We start from the raw sequence: 13,742 nt of genomic DNA, 5'->3' as shown, positions 1-13,742 counted from the left end.
TCAGGACGGCAAGAGAGCAAGTGCAAGTGAATGAAGGTCGTGTGGACAGCAGCGCTTATGTAGGTGTCTGCTACTCGCCCGCCGCCTTACGCCGAGTTGACGATCATCATGAGCAGCGTGATGTACATCTGGATCTTCTCCTTGATCATGAGCATCAGCGCCGACGAGAGCGCCCCCTGCGTCGGATCACAAGCAGTAACAGCGTTAGTCCCACCAGAAAGAAGAAGAAACAACTTAATGGCCACACGTACCCTCGTCAGCTCCGGGCCGAGGCCGCGGTAGAGTGCGAGCGGGCCCTCCTCCGAGTACACTCGCTGGAGCGTCGAGGCGATGGTCTCCTTCTTGGGCTCGGCGCAGGTCTGCGCCGTGCCCTTCTCCGCGTCATCCACCGCGGTCTGCTTCTTCTTGTTGGCCTGCATCAGCACCTTGGCGCGGATGTACGGGAACAGAACGAGCGTCGCGATGGACCGCGCCACCGCTCCCAGCACAAAGGCCTGCACCATTCATCCATCCAGCAGCGGTAAGACGACCCACCCTCCAACACACACAATACCCCAGTTCCTTCATCCTCCACTCACCTCCAGTGCGCCGAGCGCCTGCGACGCCTGCTTGAACCTGCGCAGGTACAGGCCCTTGAGCCGCTCGAAGACCGTGTACTGGATGGCCGGCTGCAGACACAGCACGAAGTAGGCGCCCAGGCCCTTGTAGAGCCCGCCGACGCCGCTCTCCTTGACGATGGAGCGCAGGATCTGCAGGATGCCGCCGCTCTCGGAGCCCGTCTGCATGCGGGTGCCCACGAGCTCCATGGGCATCGTGACCGGCAGGTGGCACAGCTCGCTCAGGTAGCCGATGCCCAGGTCCGTGAGCGTGCCGATGGGCCGGCCGTCCTTGGGCGCCACCATCTGCGCCAGCATGGTGTAGGCGTAGAAGTACAGGAACTTGGAGGTGGAGGACTCGGCCGCCTTGTACTGGATGCCCTGGTACAGCGACTTGACCAGCGCCAGCTGCCGGTTGGGCTTGGCGTCGGTGGACTCGCCCTCGCCCTCCTCGTCCGGCAGCAGCGACGCGCCCGACTGGATGCGCGTCTTGAGCGTGTCCAGAGGGTACAGGATGCTCGTGGACAGGAAGCCGCCCACGCCCGCGGCCGTGGCGGCCGCCACCATCTCCATAGGTTTGCTCAGCGCCATGGTCACACTTGGGATCTACGTACGTGAGGAAGCGACGCACGTGGATTCCGACGGGGAAATTGTATGGGCAGTGCAGCGAGGGGGCATTAAAGTGGGAAGGACCAATCGGAGACGAGAGTCGTGGCTGCAAGTGCGTGGCGGGGTGTTCTATACAGCTACTACTCTGGTTTGCCAGATAATGCAAATTGAATGCGTGGATGGCCAAGGTTAACTGTCAAGGCAGAGACCGGAATGGCAGCCACGACAGCAATTTTTGAGCGAAGGCTACAACGTCCTCGAAGCTAGGTAGAAAAAGTGATGAGGACAGACAAAGTTATCCATATCTGTTTCTTGGACAAGTCGGCTAGTTTTGAGCCAAGGACCTGGGTCAAAACCTTTAGCCCCGGTCCATGGAAGTCGTCTGAAGCTGCCTGGGCGAGCTCGAAGGACCTCGGACTTCTCATTGGTAACCGCACAACAGTGATTGCATCGCTCGTTGGCCGGCCACAACGGAGGACGCTGAAGCGGGGGACGTGGAGTAAACAGCCTCAAGCTCTGCTCTGAATATATCGGCAGCATACCGACATAGGCGACTAGCAAAAAACGAGATCCGCTGCCGGAGGACCTGCTCACCTGCTACATATAAGGCAAAGACCATATTCGTTTTCGAGTAGGAGATTCCGCCGTGGAATTTCGCGTATGCCGTATTACGGTGAGCCCCTTGTACACTGCTGCCTCCCACCCGCGGCAGTAGCTACATGTCGCTCAAAAATGAAGCAAGACTCACCTGTTCGGCGCATGAGCCACGCAAAAGACCTGCAACGCCCTCAACTTCACCTAGACCGAAAAAGCGAAATCACGATTACTGATTCCCACGAAGAGAAAGCTGAAAGTGCACTCCGCGACCAGCTCCTTCCTTCCTTCCGCCTCCACCCTCACCGCGCTCTCATCTTCCCCAACATCTTCCATTCCGCGACGAGCACCGCGCAGCTGGAAGCAGTATGAGTCTGCCAGCGTCTGGACACATGAGCCAAAGAGATTGCGAGTCGCTGACAGCGGCTCGCAATCTCTTCGTGTCGCAGTGGATGCTCGTGTCTTTTATGTCGTTCCCTAGGTGTTTTATGCAATCGATTGCGCCAACCTGCACCGTCAGAACCTGCGTCAGCCTCTGACTTCCTCCTGTCACTCTCCATTTCGCAGACTCCACAGAGCAGCCTCAAGACAAGACCAAGATGACCAGCATGCGCGCGGCCGACACGTCCGCTCCCGTGGGTTTCTGGGGCCCTCCGACCTCCACCATCGACTGGTGCGAGCTCAACTACGAGCACAGCTTCTACATCGCCGAGTTCTGGAACACCATCAGCAACTCGCTGTTCGTGTTGCTCGGGCTCTACGGTCTCTGTCGCAGCATCAAGCTGGGCTTCGAGCCCCGGTTCCACCTGCAATTCATCGGGGTCATGGTCACGGGCTTCGGCTCCGCCATGTTCCACGGCACGCTGCAGCACGTGTACCAGCAGTGCGACGAGACGCCCATGGTCTGGGCCATGCTCGTGTGGATCTACATCGTGTACAACAACGAGATCCAGGAGCTGCCCGTGCCGCACGCCTCCAGCCTCGTGGTCGCCTTATTGACCACTATCGGTGTCATCTTCACGGTCATCCACGCCATCTACCGCTTCACGACGGTGTTCCAGGTCTTCTTCGGCATCCTGGCGGTGTTCACGTGCGCACGCCTGTGCATGCACTACGCTGAGGTGAAGGACCAACGGGCGCGGGCAGTGGCCAGGTCCTACGTCACGTCGGCGCTCATCGGCTTCGCCTTCTGGCTCATGGACTACCACTACTGCCACACGCTGCGCGGACTGCCTGTGAACCCGCAGGGTCACGCCTGGTACGTCGGTTGTCTCTATTTAGTGGTGGTTGTGCTTCTAGCTAACTTGTCATTGACGTTGTCGGGGGATTCGTCTGCAGGTGGCACATTTTCATGGGCGTATCGTCCTACCACGGCCCGATCTTCATGCAGTACGTGCGCATGGAGCAGCTCCAGAAGAAGGTGCGCATCCACGAGACGTGCCTCGGCATCCAGACCATCGTGGTGGAGGAGAGCGCCCCCGCCAGTCCGCACAAGCCCAAGCAGCTGTAAAAACCCTCGAGAGTTCGTGTCCAAGAGAGCAATAAGGCAGACTCCAGTTATGACGTCGCTGTCGCCCCCCCTATTAGCGTTAATTAATATCGACCTAGCAAGTTATGAGCTCCATGAAGTCCGTCGTGCAAAACTTGCAGCCGTTGCGTCGGACATGCCCACGTATGTCCTTGGCAAGAAAACGACAGCCACATGTTTATCGCGAGTCTCCCCAGCCGTTTCTACGCTACTTTTCCAAGCGCACGCTGCAGCAGATACTTATCCGGTTCTATACTAACTTCAAGTTGCAATCCATCTAAGCGATACTTTCGCAGCGCACGCTAAGGTTGAAGACGATCGTAACGACCAGCCGAACGCCAAAAACCCAATCCGAAGCCATTCGAGTTTTCGCAGCGTCTCCGAGAAGTCACTATCGCTCAATAATGGCGACCAGCAGTATGCGTCCCTTGTCTTCAGCTGCGTCTGTGGGTTTCTGGGGCCCTCCGACCTCCACCATCGACTGGTGCGAGACCAACTACGAGCACAGCTTCTACATCGCCGAGTTCTGGAATACCATCAGCAACTCGCTGTTCGTGTTGCTCGGGCTCTACGGACTCTACCGGTCCGTCAAGATGGGCTTCGAGCCCCGGTTCCACCTGCAATTCATCGGGGTCATGGTCACGGGCTTCGGCTCCGCCATGTTCCACGGCACGCTGCAGCACGTGTACCAGCAGTGCGACGAGACGCCCATGGTCTGGTCCATCTTGGCGTGGATCTACATTGTGTACAACAACGAGATCGAGCAGATCCCGGTTCGGAACGCCAGCACCTACGTCATCGCCTTCTTGACCACTATCGGGGCTATCTTCACGGTGGTGCACGCCATCTACCGCTTCACGACGGTGTTCCAGGTCTTCTTCGGTGTCCTGGCAGTGCTGGGCGCTGGCCGCCTCTGTGTGCACTACGCCGAGGTGAAGGACCCGAGAGCACGCGCGGTGGCCAGGTCCTACGTCACGTCCAGCCTTATCGGCTTCGCCTTCTGGCTCATGGACTACCACTACTGCCACATTGTGCGCGGACTGCCGGTGAACCCGCAGGGCCACGCCTGGTAAGGAGGGGTTTAGTTTGAGCTTCTTGGTGTTGGAAGAGTGCTGTGCTCATTATTTGTCGGTGAATGCTGTAGGTGGCACATGTTCATGGGCATCTCGACGTACCACGGCCCGATCTTCATGCAGTACGTGCGCATGGAGCAGCTCCAGAAGAAGGTGCGCATCCACGAGACGTGCCTCGGCATCCAGACCATCGTCGTGGAGGACTGCGCGCCCGACAGCCCGAAGAAACCGAAGCAACTCTAACGCCGCCAGCACCCGGTGACCTCTGTTCCTATTGCCCATGACTCCATCCACCCCACAACAGCCATAACTGAAGTACTGGTTAGCTCGAAGTAAAATGCTGACACTCACAAACCATCTTGACTGCAACATGCAACATGTACATGTACCCATCCCGCTCAAAGTAAATAATTCGCATTATCATCTATCACAGGTTTCACCCAATCTGATGGAGTCCGCTTGGGCCTTGCTGCAGCTCGTGCGCGACGCCGCTGCCGGCGCCCACAGCGCCAATCTGAGCGAGAGCGACCTCGTGCGTCGTCTCGAGAGCGTCAGGAACCAGTTGCAACGCGTTGGAAGCGCTGAAATCCGCCCAGAATCGGCTGCAGTCGCAGTATGTCACGTGACCAGTCAGGTGGTGGAGTATTTGGTGCATCGTCGACCCATTCCAGCGAGTGTCAAATGGCACAAGCACGTTATTCTGCTGGAGACGGCAGTGGCGAGTGCTGTCACGGCAATCGCGAGCTCCGGGGGTGCAGTAGAGGGGGAGTTAGAGGTGGAAATACCCGACAGGTGGGATATCTCCAGCAGCTTCACTTGGCTCTTGCAAAAGCTTTGGAGAACGTCACAGACACCGCAACAAGCAGCTAATGCTGTGGCAATCATGGCAAAATTGTGTGTGTTGCTGAGTTGTTGCTGGTTACGATATGATCGAGTGGGGACGCTGAGCAAAGTGGAAAAGCTGCTCAAAGGGTGCAGCGACTTCTGCCTCAAGCACGAGCAGGTGGAGATGCTGGCCAAGTGGCCGCTGTTCTTGCTGGGAATGGTGGCTATGGTGGAGCGGAAGGAGTATCAGAAGGCGTTGCAGTGCTTCCGGGGTGTGGTGGACAAGTGCGGAGAGGAGGATGGAGTGTTTTTCTACTGGTACGCAGTGGCGTTGATTCAGTGTGGACTGTCGAGTGAAGCTGGTGCTGCGTTGGACAAGTGCATCCGGGCGAATTATGAGCCGAGGGCGTGCTTATCGCTTCAGGCGTTGGTGAATTTGCAAGCGAGAGATTTCCATGCGGCGGCGGAGCAGTTGCAACGCGCGCTGGAGATTGATTTTTCGCAGGCGAGTTCGTTTTTCAATTACGCACTGCTGATGGAGCGAATGCAGAACTTTGAAGCGCAGCAGCAGTTGCTGGAGTATGCACTGGAGTCCTGTACAGGTGCTGGTGAGAGGAAACAGCCTCGTGGTATCGTTGCCGTCTCCAACGTGGCAGATTCGGCAGCAGCTCTTTTCGACAAAACTGCACTGATGCCGCTGTTTCCTTCTAAATTGACAAGTATGAGCTCATCGAAGATTCACTTTCATTTGGCAGTCGCTGCGATGGAAAATGGTGAGTATTGTGTGGAGAACGTTTCGTTGGGGAGGTGTCTAAGCCTTTCTTTCTGCGATCTCTAGGCAATTGGCTCGAGTCCAAGAAGCACTTCGAAAAATTCCTTCGTCAAGGAGAACTGACCCAGCCTACAGTTCTAGTTGCAGAGGCTGCTAGGGACTATGTATACGTGCTGCTGCAGGTAAAAGATGCGTTTCCGTTGCTTCAAAGGCGATAACTGGGGAACTGGCTGTGTGGCTCACATATCTGTGTACTTGATGCATTCAGTGTAAACTTCCGTCACTGGCGCTCAGTACATGCGCGCATTATCTGCTCAAGTGCGGGGAAAGCCATAAAGAAGACGTGGCGATGGTCTCAGTGCTTTTACTGCACCTATACAAAGCAGACGCGCTGTTGTGTTTGGAGCGCGTCGATGAATGCTACGAGTATCTCAAGCGCATCGTCGAGCCAAAGATCCAAGAGCAAGTGCATCAGCCGAAGCTAGCTGATGTGTCTGATACGATCTCCGACGAAATTGCAGCATGCCACGTGCAATTGGTAAACAATCTAGCTGTCGTCATGGCTTGCCGCAGTGGCGCTGACTCTGCCATCTCGATTTTGCGCGATGGGCTACAGCAATATCCGGAGTCGCTTGCAATCAAGTTCAACCTCGTTTTGCTACTTTGGAGAAGGGATGATAAACTTACTGCGTGCTCGGTGTGGGCCAAGGCTCGCGGCTGGGACCTTCAAAGCGGTGCACCAATTGGGGTTAATCACGTGGGCTCCACGTTTTCGAACGGAAACCGTGCTGCGTCTTCCATCTCGGAGCACGTTCATGACGACGTTGGTGGAGAAGAAGGTGTAACTACGCAACAACTCAAGTATCTGGATACCTTGGTTTCGATTCACTTACGAAAAACCCGGGATTCCAACCTGGAAGATCGCTCTCTTCAGTACGTGGAGTACCTCGAGAGCTTGGGCACTACGGAAATTCCTAGCCGTGATTGAGCACACGCAGACCGTGTTTCATGAAACTGTGCCACAGAAGCAAGTCGCTCCAAAAAGAGGTTTCAAGGCTATTTTTTTGCGTGTGCCTGGAATCGACGCCAACCCACACACATCGGAGAAATGACGGGCAAAACCTCTCGCCCAACGCGTAAATCCAAGAAGAATGCTGCCAAAGGCCCGCTAACAGTGCTAACCCCGGAGCAGAAATGGTGGCGAGCAGTTGGTCGCCTTGCTCAATTTCAACTTGGCTGCAGCCTGTTAATGCAACTCTCTTACGTGGCGTTCCCCGCGTATAATTTCTCGCTGGCGTTGTGGTGTTTGCTGGCGTGCACTCCGTCATGGAGTGCCAAGTATACGCGTCTTGTTCCGCTGCACATGATTGCTATCAGCGTCTCGGTGGCAACAGACATCATCTGGATGAGCTTGTGGGTGTCCGGGAAGGTATTTTTCGACCAGTTCTGCAACGCGAGTGCTGTCTCAATTGTGAGCTGTGGTGGTGGGACAGATCACTTCCCGGGGTGCAGCACGAACCAGTTCGCGCTGTTCACGCTCATCCTGAATTTGTTGGCCAAGATTGCTACCGTCATAAGCATGCAGCGCATTCATGCGATCCACGTCACTAACCGAGCCAAGCACCGGAGTCAAGTGGCAGCGGTCGACAGAACTAGCGACACTTCTAGCGCTGCTACGGGCGCCGAGGTCAAATCATTGCCGGACAACAACGTGAAGGCCACAGGCGCAGCACAAGAGCGGACGAGTAGCAATGGCAGCTCAGGCTCGAGATAATTAGTTAGCAGCATTAAAGCACTAAACATTATTTCGCTACTGCTCAACACTACCCGTTTCAGGCTGTTCCCACCCGTCTTCGCCTTCTTCCTCTACTTCCTCCGCTCTTGCGGATGGTAACTCACTGTCATCGCATGCAACAATATCTTCAGGAATTCCTGGTTCGATTCTCACAGATGAATTCGCAAAGCTCGCAATTTCTGATCTTGTTTCTGCTTCCTGCTTTGGAGGCTTGCGACTGGTTTCAGGGGCGGGCTTAGGTACTGCAAAAGGGTCTACCATGCGATCATCGGGGAGTAATGACACCAAACCATGGTCGTTGCATACAACTACGAAAGCCTCCATGGATAGAGCGAATGACTGATCAACTCCACCCATTAGAGCCTCTCGGAACATGCGCAGGATGCGACGATCGCTGAAGTGCGGCTTTCGCTGTCGAATAATGGCACCAAACTCATCCAGAGTCAACACGCAATCGTGATTCACGTCGCCCTACATAGGCATCGTCAACATCATCTTACAGATAGAGTGAAGTATTGGAGTGTTGCATGTACTTACAGCATCAAAGAGCACGGTCAAGTCCCTCTTGATCCCATCGCGTCGCTGCTCGAGCGCATTCATCAGCAGTTTGAGCACTTTGTGCACATCCACCACAATTCGAGGAGGTAAAGGGCGTTGCATGCTCATATTCGATTCTGGTGCATGGATTGAAGAAGATGCAGAGACGCCAGGACTTTCACTTGCTAGCATAACGCGCCGCATCTCGGCTCGTACTGCGAGACGATTGCCCGATATTTCCACGATGGTATGGCCGTCATACATTGCCGTGTTGTGCTCGACCTACCAGTGCCAACCCGTTAGTGTATAAAACAACGTGGTAAGTCGATGCACGATCCGATACCTAAGGCCTTACCTGGCGGCAGTAAGATGAAATGCTATCCTCGGGTAGGCAACTAATATACCACCGCAACACGTTGATAGCATGATCCAGTGGTATCCACTTTTTTGTCGGCTCAACTTGCACAACATGCTCTCCAGCTTTTACAGACCCACCTGCGTCTGAGCTACCGATCTCGCTTTTGTGAGCTTTCTTGCCTTTTGGAGCAGCTCGAGGTGGTGGCCGCAATAAATAATGTCTAGCTTCTAAGAACACGTGAAGGAAACTTCGATCTAAGTATCCATAGCGTTTTGTAACCTTAGCAGTGGGGTCATTGATAGACTTTGTCGTCTGTGAAGCGCTGTGAGTTGTTTTCTTCTTGTAAGTTGGATCGGGTTTTGTGAGTGACTCGGTCTGATATTCATCTGGAGATTCTTCTTCTGGGCTCTTTAGCAGGTTTGACAAGCGGGCAAACAAACGGACATGCGAGTTTCGCTGATACGTGTTCTTGACCGACACCAAAAATCGGTATAAACCGATTTCAGCGCTTTGGCGTAGACCGTGCGTCTTCAGGAAGTACTCGCAGATAAACCGAGGCTATGGGAAAAAGTAACCAAAAAAGAGATCAGCATAACCAATCCTGTAAAACATTCCATAGATTAATCGTGCCAGTTCTTCTCGTGCCACCCCATCAGCTTCATCCGCTCGGTCAGATACAAACTTGTCGTCGTAGATTGCCTCAATTTGCAAAATCACCTTCTCTAGCGAGTAGAAGGGAAATGCTACCACCGACTTGGGCAAGTTTGAGAGAAATAGCACCGTGTGGCTCGGCAACTCCCTGGTGCAATTTACAGCGGCGATAAAGCACAGGTGTTAAGAGTTTATACTTTCCATTTCACTGCATTCATGTAGCACCCACCATTGTTGCTCAATCCGACCAATTCGCTTAGCCATCTTCTTTGTGTGTTTCTTACCCTTGGCAACAGACCAAACATCGACATCCTGTTCATACACCGGGGGTAGTCAGATCGCGCTTACGACAGTTCGGACGTTGAGGCAGTAGCGTACCTCATTGCTCTCATCTTGCGAATGTTTCCCAAAGGGATTTGTTTTCGCAGCCTTCGGAATGGGTCGACCCCCGCAATTCTTGCAGGTGACGAACGCGTTAAATCGGCGCCACATCATCTTGTGCAAGGCGCTTTTTGATACAAACCGCGGTATTCCATCCTGTTCACGAGAAAACTGATCGTCAGTAAATGCTGTTGCAACGTTGGATCACAATTTTAGCTCTGACCTGGACATCCCATAGCCCATCGTCGTCCACTTCCGTTTGTGAGGACCGAGATTCGTAGACTGTCGGAGGAACCGCGACAATCTCCTCTAGTTGGCGAAGCGTAACCTCTTGTTTGGTAATGCATCGGTCCTTCTCACGAACGGTCCGCCTAATCCAAGCGAATGCCGTCAGTAGAAAAACATTTACTGTTAGAGTTTTTGCCAAGACAACGAACCGAAGGTCGTTAATGAGCTGCTTGTGCTGAGCTTGCAACTACAACACTTCCTCATATTAGCTGTCGGTCGAAAATCATAGTACACTACAAGCAAAGCGTACCTCTTCTCGAAGCTGCTTCTGGTACTCGAGCATTTCATCATGAGTTTTCTGGGTAAATAAAATGCTACGTTATCAAAACAAATCACCAAACCAGTAGTGAAAAGCTCTGAGAGAAGCTCACCGTTAGCTGGGCAAAATCATCTCGTAGCTTGCGCTCCAGTACTCTCTGCAGAGCGGATGCATCCTGTAGCTGGAGAATCTGTGCCTCTAGTTCACGTTGACTACCCAATTCCTTCTCAGTCTCCTTCATCTGCTCTCGATAGTCCTGCAGCTCAATTTCACGCGCGCGATGGATAATCTCCCTCGCAGCCATCTTCTTGTTAATTTCCACGCATTCGGTACACCTTCGCTCGTACTTCTCTCGCCACCGTTCAGCTGTCGCTCGATCCTCTCTGCGTTGCGCCTCAGTTCGTTGCTCATACTCCCAGTAAAGCCTCAACGAGAGCTCCAGCAGCTTTTCAAAGAGTTTCAGGTAGCTCTCCTCGATGCGAAAAAGAGAATGCCCCAGTTCTCTACGATGACCCATCGTATTCTGTGCCACATCCTTGAACTGCGCTGACAGTACGCGCACCGAATCGATAGCTCGGAGGATCTCCGGGTCGCGCTGGACACGCTCAAGCTCTCGCTGTTGAGCTTCAGGGTCGCTCTGCAGCAACGCGCGCGGTAAATACCGGCCCGTCACTCGATGGCAAAGCGCGCTAGTGTACGTAAACAGCTCCGTATTCTCCGCCTGCTCTAGTCGTTCCGCATAACTCTCCAACGAAGGGGTCACCTGCACTGGTGATGCCAAGTCTTTCTTCACCGACTTCGGCGCAGCAGGAGGAACCCCGTTGGTCGGTGACAACACATCACTCTTCCCGGGTCTAGGCAGTGAAAGCGGTCCTAACGCAGGCGGCGATACCGGTAAAGTCATCGTCTCCGCCTTCGTCTTCTGGTTTCCAGGCAAAATGTCCGTGATGGCAAACTGAACCGGTCGTCGCGAGGGTTTCAGCTGCTCTTCATGCATCAGCAACGCATCGGCGGAAATACTGGCGCTCAGCGCCTGCCTCTTCCTCATCACCCGCTCCTTCTCCTCACCGGACGATGACAACATCACGTAGTTCAATAGTAATTTACTACTTGAAGTACTCCTTCACGCGCTTCAACTTACGGTACGTGCAAAAGCCACGATTTTAGTTTTGGGCGCTTGCCCAAAAATAAAATCTCTAAAAATAACCTCTCGAAATAGATAATTCGGTCTCCTCGCAAAGTCTCAGTTCAGTATCCAATCCTCAGCACGAAAGGGATGAGGGGTCCCGGTATATCATCGACTGTCCTCCTCTTGCTGCTGCGGTCGCTGCCCGGCGCGCGGGGCGTGCTCCCCACGGGCGTCTTGTCGCTGGATCTGCTGCCGCAGACGCCGCACGAGCCACCGGCCTTCGCGGAGCAGCTGTGCTCGCCCAGCGCCGCCGCCGGGTGGGGGGTCGCGCTGCCTGCCCGCCACGATTCGCGCTGGAAGACGTTGATGCAGCTCCCGGCCGCGAATCGCGACGGGTGTGCGTCCTACCAGCTGCCTAATGATGCTGCAACGTCGGTGCACGGCACCGTGGTGGTCGTGGACCGGGGCAATTGCTCGTTCGTCGCCAAAGCCCAAAAGGCCCAAGCGGCGGGCGCCAAGGGTTTAATCGTGCGAGGCACCAAGAGAGCGGTGTACGAGGCGGTGATCAGTCACAACACGACCAACGCGAGCTCCGTTCCAAGCGGCAACGCGGCGGGGGCACCGGGTGTCGCCAATCTGGCGGTGGTGACCAAACCGGTGTTCGAGTTCGACTGCGGTCGAGGAGAGGCGTTCGTCGACCGGTTGGCCGATCCGGTGTGGAAAACCGACGCGGAGGAGTGCAGTGGCGACCACCGGTGTGAATCCAGGTCGTGTGTGCTCACGGGCCACACGGTGATGCAGGAGAGTAGCAAGAAGCACCAGGTGTGCTGCATGTGGGACACGTTCGTGCTCATGGGCGCCACGAACCGGTCGGTGACCAAGGAGCTGGCGATCCCGGTGGTTTATGTGACTATCGCCAATGGACAGAAGCTGCAGAAGGCGATGGATAAATACCCGACGTCGCTGGTGGCGAGGACCTATCGACGAGAGCCGCCCCTGATCGACGTGTCGTCGCTGTTGTTGTGGGCAATTGGAGTGGTCACGGCGCTGGGGGCGACGTGTTACTCGGCAAGCTCACTGAGACATCAGAATGAGACTGTGGCAGCGCGTGAGCAGAGGAAGTTGCGTGATGAACCGAACTCGCAGCTCGAGGAGGAAGGAGAGCGCGACCGCCGCGACGATATCTGGGAGCTGGATGCCAGACATGCAGTCGGGTTCATCGCTCTAGCTGGGGTTTTCTTGACGGTGTTTTACTACGTGAAGATTGGCGGCGCGATTCCTGTGCTTTTTGCGGTGTCTGGTGCCGCTACACTTACGCAGGTGGTGATGATGCCTGCGGTGGAATGGCTAATGCCGAGTTCGGGGATTCGGGAGGTCACTATTCCGTTGCTAGGCGACACAACACGTCTATCTGAGGTGCTTGGCCTTATTCCGAGTGTAACGATCGCTGTGGTGTGGTACCTGCATCGACGCACGTTCTGGGCGCTGCAAGACATCATGGGGATATCACTCTGCTTCGTTTTCCTGCGAACGGTGCAGCTGCCGAACCTTAAAGTGGCAACGGTACTGCTTACGCTAGCCTTCTGCTACGACGTGTTCTTCGTGTTCCTCTCGCCGATTTTCTTCGGCTCGAGCGTGATGGAGGATGTGGCCACTGGCGGACCGGCAGCTTACACGAAAAGTGGCTACCCTGGCGTCGACTACTGCGAGCGATATCCAAAGTACCCGGCATGTGTCGACCCTGAACCCATGCCGATGCTGCTGGTGCTACCCCGCGTGTTGGATTGGGCTGGAGGGGTCAGTATGCTCGGACTCGGCGACATCATCTTGCCAGGCATGCTGCTGTCGTTTACGCTCCGCTTCGACTACTCGCAGGGATCGACAAACTACTTCCGTCTCATGGCCATTGGGTACGCTGTGGGCCTCGCGCTGGCCAACCTCGCCGTCATGATCACGGAAATGGGCCAACCAGCGCTCATGTATCTCGTTCCAACCACGCTTGGTACGTTGATCGTGGCGTCGAAGAGGAACGGCGACTTCCGCGCTCTGTGGATTGGCGCAGGCATTGATGAGGACGACTTGTCCAGTATGAAGCGGCGAAGCAGCGACGGCCCCGCATACAGAGCTGTCGGATCCGAGGAGCCGCCCATGGGAATCGTCATTGGCGACCCGATAGGCCGAGTGAACGACAATTCGAGAGGTGACCACGTGCCGCTGCTGAGCTCTTCAAGCTCCTAGACGCGCACTTGCTGCACGATGGCGTCCAGACTCCACCATCTTAGCCATTTCTATTTGCTAATTCATCCCCGTGTATGCTTTGGGAGCTTTGATCTGTTCTTGGCGTGTC

General features: G+C 55.0%; 7 protein-coding genes across 8 annotated transcripts; 5 read left to right on the top strand and 2 right to left on the bottom strand.

The window, feature by feature from the left end:
- Positions 1–86: 86 nt before the first annotated feature.
- On the bottom strand, positions 87–1,187 carry IUM83_02306 (Mitochondrial Carrier (MC) Family; the record flags this gene model as incomplete). Its single annotated transcript, XM_067926214.1, has 3 exons — positions 87–176; positions 252–494; positions 579–1,187. 3 exons carry the CDS (start codon positions 1,185–1,187, stop codon positions 87–89), a joined length of 942 nt encoding a protein of 313 aa, XP_067796497.1.
- A 1,211-nt stretch (positions 1,188–2,398) lies between these two features.
- On the top strand, positions 2,399–3,309 carry IUM83_02305 (alkaline phytoceramidase; the record flags this gene model as incomplete). The annotated part of the gene is made up of 2 exons (XM_067926213.1): positions 2,399–3,057; positions 3,138–3,309. The coding sequence occupies 2 exons, from the start codon at positions 2,399–2,401 to the stop codon at positions 3,307–3,309; spliced, it is 831 nt and encodes a 276-aa protein (XP_067796518.1).
- Positions 3,310–3,731: 422 nt separating this feature from the next.
- IUM83_02304 (alkaline phytoceramidase) lies at positions 3,732–4,643 on the top strand (the record flags this gene model as incomplete). Its single annotated transcript, XM_067926212.1, has 2 exons — positions 3,732–4,396; positions 4,472–4,643. 2 exons carry the CDS (start codon positions 3,732–3,734, stop codon positions 4,641–4,643), a joined length of 837 nt encoding a protein of 278 aa, XP_067796519.1.
- Positions 4,644–4,848: 205 nt separating this feature from the next.
- On the top strand, positions 4,849–6,985 carry IUM83_02303 (Tetratricopeptide-like helical; the record flags this gene model as incomplete). Its single annotated transcript, XM_067926211.1, has 3 exons — positions 4,849–5,998; positions 6,064–6,179; positions 6,266–6,985. 3 exons carry the CDS (start codon positions 4,849–4,851, stop codon positions 6,983–6,985), a joined length of 1,986 nt encoding a protein of 661 aa, XP_067796511.1.
- Positions 6,986–7,105: 120 nt separating this feature from the next.
- On the top strand, positions 7,106–7,771 carry IUM83_02302 (uncharacterized protein; the record flags this gene model as incomplete). The annotated part of the gene is made up of 2 exons (XM_067926210.1): positions 7,106–7,578; positions 7,756–7,771. 2 exons carry the CDS (start codon positions 7,106–7,108, stop codon positions 7,769–7,771), a joined length of 489 nt encoding a protein of 162 aa, XP_067796512.1.
- Positions 7,772–9,897: 2,126 nt separating this feature from the next.
- On the bottom strand, positions 9,898–11,350 carry IUM83_02301 (EF-hand domain pair; the record flags this gene model as incomplete). Of its 2 annotated transcripts, XM_067926209.1 has the most annotated exons (4): positions 9,898–10,090; positions 10,157–10,194; positions 10,258–10,305; positions 10,379–11,350. In XM_067926209.1, 4 exons carry the CDS (start codon positions 11,348–11,350, stop codon positions 9,898–9,900), a joined length of 1,251 nt encoding a protein of 416 aa, XP_067796513.1. The 2 variants fall into 2 exon arrangements, with proteins under 2 accessions (XP_067796513.1, XP_067796514.1); XM_067926208.1 differs by lacking the exon at positions 10,157–10,194 and having other exon boundaries at positions 10,076–10,090.
- A 192-nt stretch (positions 11,351–11,542) lies between these two features.
- Positions 11,543–13,633, top strand: IUM83_02300 (putative signal peptide peptidase-like, aspartyl protease family A22B; the record flags this gene model as incomplete). Its single annotated transcript, XM_067926207.1, has 1 exon — positions 11,543–13,633. The coding sequence occupies one exon, from the start codon at positions 11,543–11,545 to the stop codon at positions 13,631–13,633; it is 2,091 nt and encodes a 696-aa protein (XP_067796515.1).
- Between the last annotated feature and the right edge of the window lie 109 nt (positions 13,634–13,742).

This window comes from Phytophthora cinnamomi (assembly GCF_018691715.1).
Source record: "Phytophthora cinnamomi strain GKB4 chromosome Unknown Contig16, whole genome shotgun sequence".
NCBI classification, from domain to species: domain Eukaryota; phylum Oomycota; class Peronosporomycetes; order Peronosporales; family Peronosporaceae; genus Phytophthora; species Phytophthora cinnamomi.
Note: the sequence above shows the minus strand (reverse complement) of the source record. Positions and strands in the feature narration are given on the sequence as shown.